Below are 19859 nucleotides of genomic sequence, written 5' to 3'. Positions count from 1 at the left end.
GGGCCAAGGTATTTTCCATAGTTGACACATCTCAATAAATTCAAGCTTCAACACCAGATCTTGAAATTCCACACTCAGATCAAGTTCACAGTAAAACTACTGCAAGCTCCACCTGAGACAAGGCATAAGATCAGCCCTTAAAAAAAGGATCAGTCTCTTGCAATGAAGGTAAAACTTTCTCTCTGGACCCCCCTCTCTTCACTTCACCACCCTTTCTTAGTACCTTCAATGAAAGAAAGACTATTGTATTAAGTTTCGACCATGATTTGCCCACTTTCTTTCTTTTCCTTTTGGTAAGCATTCGCTTACTCAAAGTAACATCAGGAGTAGCTCGAGAACATTTTAAAATCAGTGCAAGAAAATTAATTGAAGCAATAAAAATATCCGATAGTCTATTTGTGCTAATCATGTTTATTTTGTCTAAAACCTCAGCAATTCTCAAATAAAGCAAAAATGATACAAACACAGTAGTTGTTTTTTTTCAACAATGAACGCAGGGCAAACAAACATTTGAAAACAAACATATTCATTTAACTACCTGATGATCTTGAAAAAACATCCCTTCAGGCCGGTGTTTATGCATTCATGTTGGTGCAACAAGGGCTTTACCAGTACTGTTTATTCCAACTTTCAAACTAGAACAGTTGCAGGTCACAATGAATGTTAGAACAGTTTATTAATCTTGCTGCTTTTCCTCTACTGTAAGAAAGCAAAACACGATTGCTTTTGTAGACAATCCCCATGTCTACGCTGGACCGGGTACGTCACCATAAAAAACCTTTCAAGCACAGATGCAGCTTATTCCAGCAGAACTACCAGAAGAAATTATGCCAACTCTCTGAACATAATGAACTACATTATCAAAAAGGCTCTTATGCCTGGACTATATCTATTACTTAGACAGGGATGACACACTTTCATGCTCTCAATGCTACATCTACGCTAAAAAGCACCAGCCATTAGACTTATCACAAGCCTAACGCAGCATGAAAAGGCACGATCATTGACCATTAGAGCCACATTATAAAACATAACTGCAGTTATGCAGATACAACTTTTCTGGAACTGATGTGGAAGTATACCAGCAAAACTCTGAAAATACAGCCAGTGCACAATGAATGCCCAAGTAGCATACCAACGCATCCATGCCTGCAAAGCTCTTCAACTCTAGACTATGGACTTACCTCTGTTGCAAAACTTTATGGATACAGAAAAGGTCCTTGGAGGAAATTGGAAATGCAGCTTATACTAGTAGGACTCTGTTTTTTTTTCTCTCAGTACAATTAAACTAAATATATAAGCTCTACTGGAAAGGGACACGGCAGGGGCAGGAAAACTGCACATCTATAAGGTGACATAAACATTTAGCTACAGTAGAACCATCTGTGTCAAGGGCACAGCTATGTAGCACTGACCTCAGCTAAGGCCACACATATACTGAGAGTATTATCAAGTCAAGAACACAGGTATAATAAACAAGGCAAGTGCTCAAAGTATGAACAAGATAAGAACACACTTAAAATACATGAGTATCGTACTAGTGAATAAGCCAAGGTGCACCAATGAAAGCACAGCTGGGCTAGTACATCAACATGGGGAGCTTCTGCACTCCTCCATCAACGTAAACAAGCTACGTAAAATACAAAGTACTACTTGCAACAACGACAAAAAGAAAAAACTTTTAAGCTCAGACACGGCCAAATACATACATCTAAAAAGAACAGATCTAGTATATTTACATACTATCCGCCAAAGATCTCAACTCAAGATGAGAACATATTTTGCTTTAATGCAAGCAGGTCAGAGTAGAGAGTATACGTAGTCATTTGGCAAGTACTTTGCTCTGAGAGAATATAAACTGGTCATTTTTATCCCATTTTTGTCACTTCTTCATTGTTTTCACAAATTAATTAAAAAATCCACACACAATCTGCCAGATATTAGTGCATAATAGAGAAATTTTATTGCATAAAAATACACTACCACTAAAAAAAAATTCACTATCTTGATCCCAAGACTACTGTTAACAAAAATGCAAAATAATCACCTCAAGAAAGAGTGACTTCCATGTAATAATAAGTTTTCTGAAATATGTGAACAAGTACTGTACTCCACACACAAAGTTTTACCAGCTGTATTGTTTAAAAACCTAAAATGTTAACAAGGTTGCCCCCATGAAAGTCTTTAGAAAAGAGAGTTTAGATCCAATTTTTTTAATATATTCCAAGCAATAAAAATGTGTATTTCACAAGAAATGTCATTTAACACCTTTCAACACCAACAGGCAAAGAATTTAAACAGCCTTAAAATTAATCCCAAATTTTAAAAAATCTCCCACTTCCTTCAGGAATGAGCAAGAAGCATGGGGAAGCCCTCCTCTGATCTGTCAGAAAGGATAAAACGAAGCACTAAACGAGCATTCCACACTCCTTAGTGGGCGCAGCAGGAGTTGAGCTGGCAGCATGCTTGCTGTTCCTGAATACAGATGTTGTTGGTATTAAACTCAAGCCTCACGAGCATTGATCGGATTACACAGAAATGTTAAAAAAAAAAAAAAAGTTTTGATCAAAAAATAGGAGACCATTTTCAACACCCTCCCCAAAAAACACCACCAAAATAAAAACTTGAAAAGCATATTAAAGTGGAGCTGCCAAATTTGAATCATTGGGAAAAAAGCACTGCTTCCTATGAGAGATAAACGAGTAATAGAAACTTGAAGATGCTAGAACCCCCCCTCAAAAAAATTACCAAGAGAGTAACAGCCACAACATGACTTACCTACCCACCCACCAAAAAGTTACTTGCCCTTGTATTTTTGCAAGCACTTTTAAAGGTATTGAAGGCTCTTCAATGAAGATTACTTTGCCCTATGTGCTACACTAGAGCATTTTTTAAAGGTGGATTTCTTTTTCAATGACGTGTTGTATTTTTTGGTCATCACTCAACGGCAGAGGGTATTTTTTCAAATCTTTTTTCTTCGTACACTTTGAATGCAGCTCGTGTCAAGAAAACACGTATTTTAGATGTGAGAACAAGCTCTGAAGTGACGTTTACAGGCTTTAAGCGGGGAGCACAGGCCCCTCTGAGCCAGGCCAGTTTAATGCCTCACAGGACCGTGACTCAGACGGCTCAGGAGATGGGGGAAGCCTGAGAAGGCAGCGATTCAGAGCGGCAACCCTGACCTGGCCCTTCCCAAACAGGCCCATGCCCAAAACAATCCACCCCTTCTGCTCCCCTGCAAACACACAGCCAAGAATCCACCTCTTCTCTCCCCAAAGCACACACAGAAGAAACCCCTTACAGCCATTTCTTAAAAGAAAGGGGGGGGGGGGGGGGGGCGGCAAGCAGCTGCTAGGATTTCGGGGAGAGGATCTGAAGGCCGAGAGAGTAACGCTTCCGAGACAGAAAGAGAAATGGCCCGAGCGGGGCGCGACGGCAACGCCCCACACGGCGCGGCGACAGCAGAAAGGACCTTAAAATGGCGCCCGTGGGGGAGGAGAGTCAGCGTGAAACTGCGCAACAAACGCTGGCAGGAAGCCAGGCAGCGCCATCTTCCCCGTTCTCTCCCACTCCCACTCGCACCGAGAGCTGCTCCGCAAAGGCTGGCCGCCGGGCCCGGGCCCGGCCGGAGCCACCTCCGGAGGAGCTCTCCCCTCTCCTTCAAACCCCGTTTCACTCCGTACCGCCGAGCCCCGAGGAAGAGAGGAGCGGGGAGCAGAGAACCGGGGAAAAGCAAAGGCCTCCACATCTCTTTCCTCCCCCCCCCCCCCCCGCCATTATTTAGTAACAGTTCTACGTAGACATAAACGCCCCTCTATACATCGTTTACTTCTGCCCGTTTTTTAACATTACTACATCTGCTTTCTCCCATAATCTGTAAGTGAATTTTGCAATTAATAGCGAAAACAAATTTTAAGTACTGAAGCCCCCCACCTCACCCCAATAAATATGAGCTGTGAGGATTTCAGAAAAGCCCCTCCACAACCAACGACTGTTTTACGCCACAAGTAAAAACTATTTATAAAACATTGTTTCTTTCACGGAAAATAATCCCGGCAGCACAAAGGATCAGATTCACATCCACTCTACAGCCAAGCCAAACGGGTTACTCCAGAAAGAGACGGTTTATTGTTATGTTTGTTTTTTGTTTTTTTTTTAAAAAAAGGCGTTACAGTTAAATATTATCTCTCCAAAAGGAAAAAAAAAAAAAAAAAACAAAACAACAAACCCCACAACCCCACAGCAGAAAACTTGGTCCCGAAAAGGAGAAAAAAAGCGCATTAGCCCAAACCTACCGCCCGAGCATTTCGCGCACCCACAAAAAGCAGCACCGTTTCCATTCCTCGGTTAAAAGCAGGAGGCACGGAGCAGTTCAGAGGAAATCGCAAATAAAGAACCAAACAAATCAAATCAAATCTACTGGCGACACCGAAAACGAGGAAACGAGTGAAAAATAAATCCCCAGAAGGCACAAATCTGAGACACAAGCTCAAAGAAATGACAAGATCAGGGTGGCGGCGAGAGGACGGGGGAAAGGAAAAAATCAAGCCAGGAGTGAAAAAGTAAAAAAGGAAAGAAAAATCCTTCCCAGCTCCACAGCCAGGAGAGAGACGAAGTGTCTCCATTTTCCCGACGAGGAGGAAGAAAGAGTGTTTCACAGACCACAGAGCTTTAGAGAAAAGCAAAGAAACGAGGGGGAAAAAAAAAGAGGGAGGAGATTTGAAAAGATTATTTTTCTTTCTCCCTCACACACTCTCTCTATCCCCCTCTCTCCCTCTCACTCTCTCTCTCACACTCACACACACACACTCTCTCCCTCCTCTCCTCTTTCCATCCCTCTCTTGATGGCCATCAAGGGGGCGGAAAATTAAAAAAAAAAAAAAAAAAAAAAGACAACAACAACAACTAATTTTAAACCGGCTCAATCAATGAGTCATTAAAAGAGATTTTTCTTCCCTCCTCTCCTGAATTTGCATGGCATCAGCAAGAAAAAAAAAAAACCCACCCCAAACCTCTCCCCTCTCTGCAGCTATCAGTCTGGACCTGAAACCTTATCTCTCCCTTCTACCCCCCCTCCCCGCCTTTATTTTAAGAAACAACTTTTTTTTTTTTTTTTTTAAGTGCCCTCAGCAGCCACCACCACCAGCCTCGCGGAAAAAAAAAAAAAAATATATAGTTCATTTCCATGTGAATCCACATCTGCCCAAACAACAGCCACCCACAAAATATCCCTCTTCTTCCTCCTCGTCTCCCCTCTCGCTCGCTCTCTCTCTAGATATATATTTATATACATAGCCCCAGAGCCAATAGCTCTCTGGGCTGAAACCTAATATCCTGGTTTTGGCAACTCCTGGTTGTTAATTTGCTCCTCTTTCTTTTCTGTCTGTCTGGAGATAGATTTCCCCCCTCTCTTTTCCCTCCCCGAAGGAAGGGAGGAAGGAGGTTGTGTGTTTTTTTTTTTTTTTCCTTGAAATTTTTATCACAAAATTATAATACACTCAAAGGGAAACTCACCGTCATGAAAAAGCAGTGCCTTGTCAACGGGGTTTCTTCGCCATCACATCAGGGGCTGGCAGTGTAAGAGAGAGAGAGGGAGAGCGAGAGAGCGAGGAGGGAGGGGGGAGAGCGAGCGAGCGAGAAAGAGAAAGAGAGAGCGAGCGAGCGAGGCGAGCGCAGCGCCGCACCGCACCGCACCGCACCGCGCGGCACCGCGCAGCGCGGCCGGGCGAGGCACCGCACCGCACCGCGAGCCGCCGCACCGCACCGCGCCGCGCGGCCAGGCGAGGCACCGCACCGCACCGCACCGTACCGCGCCGGCGGGGCCCGGCCGCCCAGCTCCGCCGGGAGAGGCTGCCGCAGACCGGCGCCCGGGCACACGCACCGCCGCCCTGACATGATGAGTCCCCAGCTCCAGCGCGCTCCTCGCTTCGCCTTTTGTACAGTCAGTCCCTTTAAAAAGTTCAGCCGCCCCCACCACCACCCCTTTTTTTTTTTTTTTCCTTTTTTTGAGAAAGCCGTTGGTCTGGCAATCTGTACGCGCCCGAGCTGCCTACTTTCGCTTAAAAAGTTGGGGTGTGTTTTGGGTTGCAGAAACGTAAAATACCCAAACAGTTTTCTCCCGCTAAAAAGAACATTAACAACGTGGTTGATTTGCGACATGCTGAAGTTGTAAACCAGTACACGCTTGGCATGGGCGGGGGGTCCCCACAAAAATACATGCAAGGTCACCTTGAAAAAGATAAGATTTGATCCTCTTACAAGTTGCAATATTTCGAGTATTTTCAGCTACGTTCTTAACCGCCCTTGGTGGAAACAAATGACGTGAATTTCAGCTGCTTAAAAAAAGTTTTGGGTAACCCAAAAATGCTAATTTGGAATCAAAGCTTATAGCACTGAGAGTTCACTGGTACAATTCCACAATTTATTTCAGCTAAAAAGATTAATAATTTTGTTCAAAGCTTTTTGGTTATGCAAAACTAGTTCAACTTAAAATATTCACTTTATTCATTAAAAATATAATTAAAAATTCGTTATTCAGATGGTTCAGAGAAGCCTAGTTTATTTAAAACAAAAACATTTACACCGAAAACAGAGTTAGATTCGTAGCATGTAGAGATATGTATGGTAACGCTTTTAAAACAAGAAATCTCTTTAAAGACCCTTTTTCTGCTAGTAATCGCAGTTCCCAAGGACTTGCACCCAGCAACATTTTCCATTTTTTTCCTAAGAAAAAGTAACTTTGTTAAAACTCCTTAGAGCCAAGGCTTTGATGACTTTATTTAGTAGCGCATTCTGCTTTATTAGCTTTACAGCTCAAAAAACACTTAAGTTTTTAGATTTTTTAAACACAGTGACATGAAAACGGTCGGGGGCAGCGTACTAAGTGGGCCCTCTCCAAAAAGCTGGCCAGGTTTTTTATGTTTAAAAAAAAAGTCAGTACCGCAGCATTCTTTTCAATTAGAATCTGGTTATATTATTTTTGAAGTAATCAACCAATTCATACGATAATATGGGAAACAAAGGTTAGGCCTGATTCCAAACCTTCGCCAAAGCCACGACTCACCTGCAATTCTTCTTTACATGCATGTCCACAGTAGAAAATCTAGGTGAAGTTTCACATCACCCCCTAAAGGGAAAGGCCGGCCCCTAGCCAGCAGGCCTTCGCATGAGGCCCACACATCCTTTACGCAGTCCAGACACACTGGACACGAGCATGGCGCTGCCTAGTCCATCGGCCAATACATTAACTGCGCTTTTCATAACGTATGGGCCTGAAGAGCCAACAATATGGACGCAAACGCCACCTGTCAAAGAGCGCAGCGTCCTAATTGCTCTTACAGCCTATACTCCAGACACTAGCATTGGAAAATGGAAAATGCCAAATTTCACGGTCCCTAACTTCAGCAAATGCTTCACGGGGCCAAACCCTGCCCTGAATTAAAGCCTGCTCAGCATCACTGGCTTTAGAGAAGGTTGCTCAAGTAAGAACTTGTGAGCTGGAGGGACACCGCAAGCGTTCTTCTGATTTGGTTAACAGGAAGGAGCTTTGCTTCAGAAGTTAGGAGGCAGAACATCTGATCGGTATGTTATTATTCTCCCGGTCCTGCAGAAACCACAAATAGGACGTAGGCAATACAAAGAAGGAAGAGGAGGAAGGAGGACAAATGACTTTGAATAGATTCCCTTATCATAAGAAACACAAGGAAGCCTACGTAAATTGTCCACGATTGTACCATAATTTACACTTGCTTTCCCTGAAGGATGTTTCAAAACAGTGTTGGCAATAACCTTGCTAAGCAGGGACAGTACAGAAAGGGAAGGAGAGCTAACATCCATACAGTGAACCACCCTGCAGTGACTAGATTTCTCCAGACCCGCACAAGTCAGTGAGTTTAAGAATGAAAACCCTTTACGTTGCCACTGAGTGGACAAAACCAAACCAGAACACACTGTACCCTCTGCAGAAGTAAATTTGCATATATTTCTATATTTGCTATATCTGCTCAGAAACAAAATTGGCTCAGGTAGAAACGGTTAATAAAGAATAATCAAGAGTTGGATGAGACTTTATAGGTCAGATTGAAGTACGCACTTACAGCAAAATTAATGTTACCTTTAATGCTAAGAAGTTTGAATGCAGTCTTCAGCTGCAGCGTCATCACTTTCTGGTGTACTACAAAATTTTCCAGACCATGTTTCTAAAGAAATACTGCTTTTTGCCGTGAGGTACTCATGCTTTTTTAAGAGGATCACATGGTGTCTCTGAACTGAGTATCATTGCCCCAGGAGGTTTCCCCTCTTCTCGCTGCCTTGCTGCATTAACACAACAGACCCCAGTATGTCAAAATTCTTCTACCCCAAGGTCACCTGCCCAGAGCTGTCATCCTCAGAGTCCTAGTCTCCAAAACACATACAATGCACATCCAGTTGCTGTCTCTCCTTAGCTTCCTCAATCACATCCATTCATGTTCTCATTCATTTTCCTGTAGCAGCTTCAGAAGAAGTAAGGGGAAATAAGCATGAGAAGAAAGGCAAGACCAGTGTCAAAAAGGAATAGGAGAAGTCTTTAGAAGACAGACGTTGGCATAATAATTCTCAAGTACAGCTACCGGGAGCATCATGTGCACCCGTCACACAACATACTACTTGGCTATATTTTGACATCAGCTGTCAAACCGTGACCATGCTATTTAACAACTACTGCTCTCATAGGTGTGCAAGACACCAAATGACATTTGGAGTGACATGAGATAGGTAGCCCTGAAATGACAGATTGCGCAGAAGTGAAAACTAGGCTTAGGTATTGAGAGGGAGAAAACAGGGGGGTACAAAACACCCTCCCCGTTCACTCTGTCTCCAGGTTCCTCCTAGATCAAGTCACTTCATTATTATTCAGCCCATTTTTCCATCACAAGCATCGCATGCATCACACGCATTCCAATTCCTGTGCAATCATAAATTAGTACCCCAAAAGAAGATCAAGCAGCAGCAGATTCATAAGAAAGAATCTCAGGACTAAGCTACTTGCATTAAAGGAATGAATTCCACAGTCATCCCAAGATTCTTGCGTGAATAGTTGTTTTGTAACCTCAACTCGCTGCATCCTCTCTGAGGTATATTGGATGGAAAAGAATGCCACTTACTCCGCTGCAGCCTTGCTTCCTCACACTGAATGCTTCAGCTCTACTGAGGGCACTGCTTCCTCCCATGCTTCTTTCTCTCTCCGTCCCTTAACATGTGTCTTGTGTCAGCTCACCAGACACACCATTTATCCAGCTACATACTGCTTTATTTATTCCTAATTTAGATAAGAATAAATAACTCTAAGCTTGAAGGCACAGAAACAAATAGGTCATCATGAGAAGGTACAAGCAATAGAAAGGTAGAGGTCACAACACTTGAAAAGTAGGGCACTTGGATACAGTGGGGCATGAAGGGAAACAAAGACTTTAACTTGGAATATAAATGCAACATAGCACATGAAAAATTCACTTCGATATTCATATCAACCCCCAGATTTTGAATAGTTGCCACCAATACTTTGATGACCCACCAGTAAAAATTGCCTAAACATTATAAATTTCAGCTTGATACTGTGCCTTACTTACACTAAACACCACTTACAAAACCAGGGTCATAATTGCACAATGTAACTTATAAAGTTGTATGACTCCAGTATCAATCATCATACCAAACACAGGATTATCTAACCAAAACGTGTCTTAAGGGGTGATTGGTTAGGACGTCGGTAGTAAGAGGAGGTAACGAAGAGTGAGCCTCAAAACAAGAGATTTACACCACTACCAGAAGACAGACAGGTTTCTATCACTGGAGATTGTGGGAAGGCCAACAGGGCGGTTCTGTGATGAATCCAAAGAACAGATTTTGGAGAACTATGCTTCCTCAAGATGTGGATCTGACATATGGAAGACAATCAAGTAAAACCAGAGAAAATGTAGTGACTGGAGCTCCCATTGAAGCAAAGGACAATGTAAAATTATTACTGGAACAGATCAAGAATAACTATATCATGTTCTAGGTTATTTAAATAGAGTCTTATATTCTTCAGCTTAGAGTACCTTAAAAAGGAGAATTAAGCTTGAAAGATGAATAGTCTCACTTCCAATTTAGAATAATCTTAAGATACTCAGCCACTGAAATGTATTAGAAAAAAACACCTCTGGAGACAGAACTTTACTACAGTATCTGGAGAAATAATATTCAACAACTAACGCCACCAAAATTTATAGAAGAAATTTAAACTAAAAATGATGGCAGAAACTGGGAGAAGCTTCTATAATGTTCATAGTTCATTTGGTTACCATAGATGAATGGGAAAAAAAGATCAGGTAAGTAAGGATACAGAAATACATAAAAGTATGTTAATGAGTAGATGGACACAAGGTTTAAAAAAAAATGGTAGTAATTAAAAACAGCAGCCAGGCAATGAAGGTAACAATAGGGCCATTCCTAACACAGCTGAGGTGCTATGGATGATTTTTTAAAAAAAAAAAAAAAAAAAAAAAAAAAGAAGGAACCTAAGCAAAAAATGGAGGCCTAAAACATGAAACCCCTCATTATAGGGATAACAGAAACACAGTGGAATAGTAAGTAATACCAAAAGCATTCATGTTCAGGAAAGAAACACAAACATGCTAAGCTATACTTGTATAAGGACAAGACAAAATAGAGGAACAGAAGGGACATTATGAATAAAGCATCATCTAAGTCACAACTTTTGAGAAAAAGTGGTTTTACTTGGGTATTTCCAGGACCTTACTAGAAACCAACTGGATAAGATTTGGATATGAATAAAGATTGCTATAAGATAAGTCTTAGTATTATCACTAGAAAGGGTATCAATATGAATGGAATTTATTCTCTCAGATTTAGACTGAAGAACAAATGCTAATAATAGCAGGCAGTCCTCCTTCAAAATGATAGCTGACGGATTTTTTTGTAAGATGAATAAAAGGCAAAAAGAATATAAGTTTAGTTTTGCTAACTAATGAATACACTACAGGAGAGCTAACAGAAAATCAGTAAACTTAGATACAATGACTTCAAGTTAATTCTATTTATATTATTCAGAAAAATAAATGGAATATGTTTGCAATTAAGATTCACAATTCCAAAATGGAAAACTTTGCTATACTATTGAACCAAGGTGCCCCATTGAACTGGCTAGTCCAATCACCAAACATAGTTTTCTGAAATGCCTTAAAATTAAAAAAAAAAAAAAAAAAAAAAAAAGTAAAAGCATCTGAAGTCTAAAGTGAAGCACTGAAAAAAAATCTCTTAGGAACTCTGGAACTAACAGAATAACTACCTCAAACGGAGAGTCCGTAAGACAGCATCTGTAGTTTACATATTTGGTCTTTGGAATTTAAGTAATGTCAATTAGCAAGTTAGGATTCTAAATACCAGTTAGCAGCTAGGCCTGGACCAAACCTAAGTGCTCCTCTGTTCTTGAGCTTTTGTGTTTAGCCTTATATTTGGGCCTTGCTTTGTTACACTTGAAGTGCCTCTTGTCATAAAATGTTATGCTTTGAAGTCTGTCACTGATTTTGGAGGATAATTCATTTTTGTATAAATGAATTTGTTTCTCCACCTTTGGCATTGGGAAGGGACCAGCTCAGACTTGTTTCAAAACAAGTGCACCTTGACTGGTCGGAATATAATTAGTATCTTAAGCATTCCCAAGGATTACATTTCAAAGCTTTCGCATTACTCACAGCAATTAAGATGCACCAAGTAAGTTTTATAGTGTTAGCTCTAACTCTCTAATTAGTGATTTAAAAACAGACATATTTTACATTGTCTTGCCTTTCCATATGGCCAAATATATAAAGCACAACATTTTAGTCCAAACAAAAGCTTTTTTACAAACAATCAGTATGCCAAATGTAATGTTAAAGGAACTTGTTATTTTTCTCCAAGAGAAGAACACAGAGATACAGTGACTCGACAGTCACTTTTACTGAAGCCCTATCCCACTGTGAAAACTGTACAGTCTACAGTATCTTAAATGAATCATAACATAGCTTACATCTTTAATGCCTGATCACAGTGCCAGAAGAGTTCAAAGAGCCCTTACTAAAACCAGCAGTAGAATACGATGGTTGCACAAGCCACCGAAGTACCTGCTTTGTAGCCAGAAGTAATTATGTTCATCTGCTCATCTCTTCTGGAGAAGCTCAGTCTAACAGGCAGAGATCACATCTATCAGATAAGAGCTCCAAGCAGGACACAGGGGCTGCTGCTTTTCTTGAAAACACAGCTAAAAGACAAAATAGCATTTTTTGTCTGTGCCGGTGCACATGCATTACACCCTTTGGAATAAAAAATGTCAGTGTTGGAAATGCATACCGAGGATAGGGAATAACTGTATTTACTTCCTTCCTCTGCTTCAGCGAGCGCAAATCTACATGTCGAGATCACATCACAGCTATGAGGTTCTTGACTTTCACCAGCTCAGGAACCTCAGGTTTAAGAATCCATTATTATGAGGCCAGATACCCAGTTGCCTCTGTGGACCTTGCTTTTACTCCCCGCTCCTCGTAAAATAATGATGGAACAAGACAGGATCTTGAACCTTGACCTGAACTGTGCAACACGTCTCACTTCAAAAGGCTATGAGTTAATGCTGTTCAGCTAGTTTATATCAGTACAAAGTATTTCAGGTAGATAGCATTCAAGAGCTATAACCATGTGATACAGATTTAAACCTGGAAGCATGCGTAATGGAGCTTATGTTTTGGAGTTTCACAGCACTAGATCCAAGCAAGCATGTGCAACCTGCAACTTCCCGTAAAACAAATAACAGCAAGAGGTCTTACTGAAATAATTACTGTCTACTTTCAAACCAGAGAGGAAAAGCACATCCAGGGGGGGAAAAAAGAAAGTAGGAAAAGCACAGACACAACTATGTACCTTACTCTTATCTAATATCCTCAAACAGCTAAACTGCTTGTTGCAGCTTACCAAAATGAGTCCAAGCCTGACCTACAAGGCTTACATTTTATTCAGGTGGTTACTGTTTGGGAAGTCGTAAATCTTCTGTTCTCTACGGCTGATAAGGGAGCCCACTAAGCAGCCTTAAAACATAAAAGTTGCTGCCAGCAAAGTCAGGAAGAGAATTGTGAGTCTTTGTATTACCACAAAAAAAAAAAAAAAAAAAAAAAAGCCATTATCAATTATACCAAAACCTCAAATTGTAAGTGTGGAAAGTAAATTTGGAACATCAAGATGAGATGGTTGGAAGAATTTTACTGCTCCCTTTTTAATTTTTCATTATGGTCATACACTTTACCTTCTTGTATCTGGGGTTATTTTGCTTCTAACCCAAAAATCATTTGTGCACATTAGCAAGGTGAAAAGATTCCAGTCTCTCCCAGAAGCTCCTATTCACAAGTGTGTTTGGTCCTCATTAATTTAAACCTCCAATCACCTCTAGAAAAAACGATTTAGAATACCTAGCTTTCTAAGTGCCCAAATGTAATAAAAAGTAATCATTATACCACAGCATAAAATACTTAACATTTATTTTGAGCTGTGTACACTAGTGTTTTCTTGTAATTTTTTCCTATGTAAGGTTATTTTACCCACTCGGTTCATCTACCAGGTCACATCTGTGTAACAGTACCAAAGCCATACTCCAGTAACATCTGTGCATACTGAAAAACAGCAAAAGCCTTTTTCTGTCAATATTCTCACGTATGGGATAAGCACTTATATCACTATTACCATCTGTATTACCTACACTCATGGGAGCATAAGGCAAAAAAGCACGCTATGTAAAATGAAACACATCTTTCTTATGAAACAAGACAGAAATAAGGATTTATTTTTTTCTCACAGTGAATTAATTGCACCATATTCCTGCCTAATGTAACATTACTGCAATTACTGCAGGAGTGGATTTGACCATTTCTTAGCAAAAATGCCTAAGACTTACTAAATGCATCATTTAAACACATTGGTAGGAAAAAAAAATTAAGTGCGAATATTTCAAGATATCCTTCCTTTTTCACGATTGAGCAGTCTCCCTTTCCACAAGGTAAGAGGTTTTAATTTTTAAGACTCAAAATCTAATTTTTCAGAAACAAAATTCTGGACACATTAACATTGCAGTGTTGTGACAATTAAGAGCTGTAATGCATTAACCACGACGTGACCCATCCTGCTGCCCCCCATCCAACCCGCTCCAAAGTACTACTGTTACACAACGATCCCTTAAAATCCCCTGATTTTATATTGTAACAATGATAAGGAAAGAATATCCTCTATTTTAGCGCAAGTCCTTTATGCATTACAAGGATTAAAGGCATTTCACTGCCTTTCTTCTGTCATCCTAACTGGGCTGACATTATTACGTAAGAAGTTCAGGTACTCCCTACCCTCTAACGATGTTATATCACGTCTACCACAGAAATTAAACCCTATTTCTCAGGAAACAGAAAGCAATGGCTACTTTCAAGCTAAGGCTACCTTCAAATGCTAACCTTAAGCAGCGTAACAATCCATTATTTCCAAACAGGAACATCAGACAAAAAACTCATGGTATCACCAAACAGAGGACAGTAAATTCGGAACATCTACTGTGGGTTTACCACCTTTTTGTTTCAATGGATGGTTTTAGGTCCTATGTTAACTTATTATAGGTAACTTTGAAATGCCAAGGGAAGGGAGCTGGTATTTGTAGAACTGGACAGGAGCTAGATTTATTTTCGTATGTTTCTAAAAGCGTGCTTTGCGTTAACTTTCTTTGCAAAAATTAACATTCCATGAAATGGAGGAGCAGTTCTCAAAAGAACACATCACAATGATGGTCACTTTTCTACTTCGTAGCCAGCTGTACTACCGTTTCTGGTTCCTGCAGCAACTTAAAACACATTTCCTAATTATAAAACTTAAACACGTAAAGAAAGTCTTCCTCGCTATGTTCCACGTAGGCCTCTGTGGGTTCCTCCGAGGGACCCTCCCTAGGGCACAGCACCCCACAGGCACCGCTCCCGCCTTTGCCCTCAGGAACTGAACCCTCCTGGAACAGAGCACTCAGGACACCAAATCAGCGGCTGAGAAGAAGAACGGTCCCTTGGGCAGCACCTCTGCCGTTACCGCAAGCACTAACAGCCTCTTCCATGCCCACTTCGCCGCAGAAGAGGCGGCGGCAGGGAGGGTTTATTAACGCACGCCGTTTGCGGAGCGCCCTGAGGACACCGGCCCCGCCACCCGCGGCTCCGCGCCCCCCCGGCGCCGGGGCAGCCCACCACCCGGCCCCGGGGCAGCCCACCACCCGGCGCCGGGGCAGCCCAGCGCCCCCCAGCACCACCCGCCCAGCTCGGAGCGGACCCCAGCAGCCGCCGCGGCCTGGCTTTATTTCCAGCGGCAGGTGGAGAGCTGCTGCTGCCGCCGGCGGCAGGCGGCGCGGCTGAGGCGGCTGCGGCCCTCAGCTGCCCTTCCCCGCCGCGCCCGGGCCCCGCCGCGGAGCCGCCCTCCCCCCCGAGCCCCGCGGCGGGGAGCAGACGGCCCCAACGCCGACCCCACTCCGGCTCTGCCGCCCGCGGAAGGGCCGCGGACTGGGGGTGCCGGCGGCCGGAGCCGCCCCCCGCCCCAAGGGCCGCCGGGCCGCGGGCGCGGCCGGGGAGGAGGGAGGGGGTGGGGAAGAGGAAAGGTGGGAAGAAGCGGGCCCTTACGCGCGGGCGCGCACGGCGGGAGCGGGGGGAGGGCGGCGGGTTATTTACAGCCCGGCTGCTAATTGGGGAAGCGGGATAACGCGGCCCGCGGAGCGCGGCACCTGCCGCCAGCACTCACCCCATCCCGCGGAGAGGCGCCGGCCCCTTTAAAACCGCAGGAGACCCCTCCCTCCGGCCCTCCTCTCCTCCCGCCGGCAGCCCCTCCCAGCCCGCCAATCGGCAGTGGCGACGCAAGCGGGGCTGCCGGCAGCCAATCGGCGGGCCGCTTAGTGACCGGAGGGGAGGCGAGGAGGCAAGATGGAGGCGGCGGGCGAGGCGCCGGGCGCCTTCGTGGCTCCCCTGCAGCCGCAGGCGGCGGCCGCCGCCGCCGTGGTGCTGCCGGAGCGGCTGCAGCGGCGGGAAGCGGAGCGGCAGCAGGGCGTGGAGCGGCAGCGGCAGAAGAAGGAGGCGCAGGTGGTGAAGGAGGAGCAGAGCGAGTTCTTCGTCGCCGCCTTCGCCCGGGAGCGAGAGGCCGTGGAGGCGCTGCTGGCGGCGGGGCCGCTGGAGGAGGCGGCCGCCCGCCTGCAAGGGCTGCAGAAGCTGCTGACCGAGAGCGTGCGGTTCCTGGCGCCCTACGAGGTGCGGCAGGGGCAGGAGGCCGTGGCCCGGCTCCAGGGGGACCTGGCGGCCCGGCGCCAGCAGCTGCAGCCCAAGAAGAAGTTCGCCTTCCGGGCCCTCAAGAAAGAAGCGGCTCCGGGCAGCGAGCCGCGCCCCGCCGAGCCCGCCCGGCCTGCGGCCGCCGCGCCGGACCCCGGCCCCGCCGAGGGGGAGCCGGGCGGGCCGCCGCTGTGCGGGTTCAGCGGCGCCGAGGACGAGGAGCTGGAGCTCGGCCCCGCCGAGCTGCTGCAGCGCGACGTGGTGCTCTGCGGGCTGCGCGGCTGCCGGGTGCGGCTCCGCGGCAACGCCAACACGCTGCGGGTGCGGGACTGCCGGGGCTGCACCGTCCTCTGCGGGCCCGTTTCCACCTCCGCCGTGGTGGATGGCTGCAGCGACTGTCTGCTGGTGCTGGCCTGCCAGCAGCTCCGCACCCATCGCACCCGCGACAGCCGGTTCTACGTGCAGGTGACCAGCCGGGCCGTAATCGAGGACTGCACCCGGGTCTCCTTCGCCCCCTACGCCTGGAGCTACCCTGAGATCGAGAGGGATTTCGAGTCTTCCGGGCTCGACAGGAGCCGAAACAACTGGAACCTGGTGGATGACTTTGACTGGCTGGCGACTGACAAGCCTTCGCCCAACTGGAGCCTGATCCCTGCAGAGGAAAGAATCACCTGCTGGGACTGACCGTGGAGGCAGCTCGGTGCCGAGCAACAAATCCTGGTGTAAACGCATTGATTCATAAACCGTGGGACTTCATCCCTGATATGCCATTAAATGATTCCATTTGGTATTTAAATTGTGAATTACAATGTATGACTGGATTTTTTTTAGTTGAAGAATACCAGTCAAATATAGTTTACTGTTCTTGCACTAGTTGCTGCTACAGTCTTTATGTATCACTGTGGAATTTGCCAGCTACTGCAGTACCTCATTGCTGAGTTTTTCTAATGAAGGTGGGGCAAGGGGCACTAATGCAGAAACAACAGTGAGCCTCTGTTAAAGCTGTTGTGCTGCTTTCACGCACAGGCAGAATCTGAATTAGCTGCAAGTAGTACATGCTGAAATGGAATGGAAAGAGCAAATACAAAATTTTTCATATTTTTGTGGTTTTCAAGTGGCAGATGATAGTGGTATACTATATCTTATGGGGAGTACAGGAGAGGACTTTTGTGAGGTAATGGGGAGCAATGGAAGCTGTACGTTGTCTTTATTTAGGCTTTTATTTCAAGCGAGATAAGTCTAAAGGAAAAAACTCTCCTAATGAACACTTAATACTCTCCTAATATATTAATGATTGTTCGAAACTAACAAACTTATAGAGGCTCTATAAATACTAAACCTTCACAATCTGAAGATACTATGTGAAAGGATGCTTCTTCTGTAAACAGTTTTAACTTGAATAAAGTGAGTGCTTTGAGTGTACTTTTGGGGGCATACAGTAAGTGTTACAGAAGCTAGGTAAACTGCTCTGCTGCAGGCTGAAACTTCAGGAAAGGGATGTTCAGGTATGTCCTACTAGTTGTGTCATCTGTCTGCCAGACACTAGGCTTTGTGGTGCTGTGATCTGAATTTACAGCACCCTGCTACTGCAGAAGTGCAGTGTTGACAGGGAGTCAGTAAAATAGGAAGATGAAGCACTGTGTTCCCATTCCAAAATTGCTTGTTATCTTGCATAAAGTGCACAGTAATATGTCCCATTTCTTCACTCCTGCTAAATAAAAAAGTAGCAACATTATGGAATACACTGTTTTTACAATACCCTCTTAATGGTGGTAAAGTGACCGCTATTCATACCTAAAGTGTACATAGTAGTTCTAGGTTTCCAAAGCTACTCCTTAACTTGTGACATTTTACAAGAAATCATTGTTTGTCTCGCCTAAGAATCAGCTTCGAGTCATATTTTAAAACTGCAAAATACGTATGCTGCCCTGTTCTCATATATGTGCCTCTAACAGAAAATTAATATTAGCTGAACTATCAAAGACTGCATCATTGCTATAAGTACTTGAAACTTCACTTGAGTACTTGACTGGTTTTGAACAGAGAAACTTCTTACCCAAGTTGTTCTCAGCATATTTAATTTAAAAGGGGAGGAGGGGGGAAAGGGAATTTTTATATAGTCTTCACAACTTTGTTTTGTTTACTTCTGTTAATGTATACTTTTTCACTGAATTGGGTTTGGCATTTCAAATACATTTAGTTTGAATTGTTTCAGTTGTCCCTCTACTAATGATTCTTCTTTGTATTGACAGCATCATAAAATGATTTAAAGAAAACACCCTTAGTCTTGCTTTAATGTACATAATTTTTAGTATCTGTTGTTAAAGGGATGTGATCAGATGAGGATCTCAAGTATCTGAATTTTAACACATCCGTCGTAGTAGAGAACCTGATTTTGTAGTTAATCTTTCTTCCCCCCGTACGCTGCTGATAGCGACACATCAGTCCCCTTAGCATCCTCTAGTCCCGGGGCTGCAAGCTCTTCAGCCTGTAAAAAACTAGAGAAATGCCTTTGTTCTGCTGGCCAAAAGCTATAAACATTTAAGTGCACTTACTGTGGTGGTGGACCCTGGCAAACCTAGAAACAGAGATACTGCTGCTAGGCTTTAGCAGGTATCGGAGATGTGCGCTTCTTGACACACTTCACGCTGGTATGGCAGTGTATTCCCGTGGTAGCTGTTGGTCCATAGCGTGCACACTACTGCCTGAATAAACAGAGCATGAGTCGAACCAAGGAAATTTAGACTTCATTTTCAGTCTGAAAAGGTTTCCTTAGTGATCTTTTTTCAGAGGTCGGTTATTGACATCCTAGTTCCCAATGTTAGTATGTCATCACACACACACACCCCCCCCCAAAGAATACTTAACTTTTATCAAACCAAAATTATCAGGTAATACTCTTCAGGAATATGACTTCAGAGGAGACCGATAAAGGTGTTCCAGACAATTACTTTTCCTTAAAGATTTATCATTACCTTTGTAATACAAAATAGTTAAGTGAATCTTGGTCTCAAGCGTGACGTGACACAAGAAAATTCAATCTGAGAACAAGTCTGAAAAAGTTTGGTCAGGCAAATTTTTATGTGTGATTTATAGTTCTAAATATGTACCTTCATATATATATACACACACAGTTGCACATGTTTCCACACAACTTTTTTAAATGTTAATTTCCTAGGAGAAATTCAAAACTATTTTGAAACAGAAGTATGTTCTGTTAATAGTAAGGTAGTATGTGAACACAAGTTACGCACTGGAAAAGGTTTGCTAGCATATTCACAGGCTCTGTCAGTATAGAAATTTCAGCTTTTTCAGGTCTGGAAGAAAGAAAAACACCTAAGCATTTCTATCTAATTAGTTATTTTAACAACACTATTGATAATATTTTTTTTATTAAAAGTACATCTGGCAAAGGGAGTCACAATTAGCGTGAGCACTAGCAGGCTGTCACCTGTGTGCCCCAGAAGAAACAACTCCTGACAGCAGCAGTGCAGACGGCTGACGGTGGCTCGCCTGTGCTGTAAC

At 43.7% G+C, this 19859-nt stretch overlaps 2 protein-coding genes across 7 annotated transcripts in view; one reads left to right on the top strand and one right to left on the bottom strand.

Annotated features, from left to right (window-relative positions):
• BICRAL (BICRA like chromatin remodeling complex associated protein) overlaps positions 1–15944 on the bottom strand; it is a 48472-nt gene extending 32528 nt beyond the window's left edge. The window contains exons 1-2 of one of the 6 annotated variants that reach the window (XM_087777453.1): positions 15817–15944; positions 12144–12280 (exon numbers count right to left, since the gene is read on the bottom strand). In XM_087777453.1, coding sequence (XP_087633579.1) covers positions 12144–12174 — 31 coding nt within the window. In that variant the 5' untranslated portion in view covers positions 12175–12280; positions 15817–15944. Of the gene's footprint in view, positions 1–2778; positions 3322–4295; positions 4961–5514; positions 8383–12143; positions 12281–15816 lie in introns of those variants that run through there. The other 5 variants (XM_087777454.1, XM_087777456.1, XM_009472990.2 and 2 more) reach the window with 5 other exon arrangements.
• On the top strand, positions 15887–18544 carry TBCC (tubulin folding cofactor C). The gene has a single exon (XM_087777460.1). The coding sequence runs from the start codon at positions 15996–15998 to the stop codon at positions 17016–17018; it is 1023 nt and encodes a 340-aa protein (XP_087633586.1). The 5' UTR covers positions 15887–15995; the 3' UTR covers positions 17019–18544.
• Positions 18545–19859: the final 1315 nt, after the last annotated feature.

This window comes from Nipponia nippon, unplaced genomic scaffold, assembly GCF_047370975.1.
Source record: "Nipponia nippon isolate SJK-2023a ecotype South Korea unplaced genomic scaffold, ASM4737097v1 scaffold_4, whole genome shotgun sequence".
Classification (NCBI taxonomy): domain Eukaryota; kingdom Metazoa; phylum Chordata; class Aves; order Pelecaniformes; family Threskiornithidae; genus Nipponia; species Nipponia nippon.
Note: the sequence above shows the minus strand (reverse complement) of the source record. Positions and strands in the feature narration are given on the sequence as shown.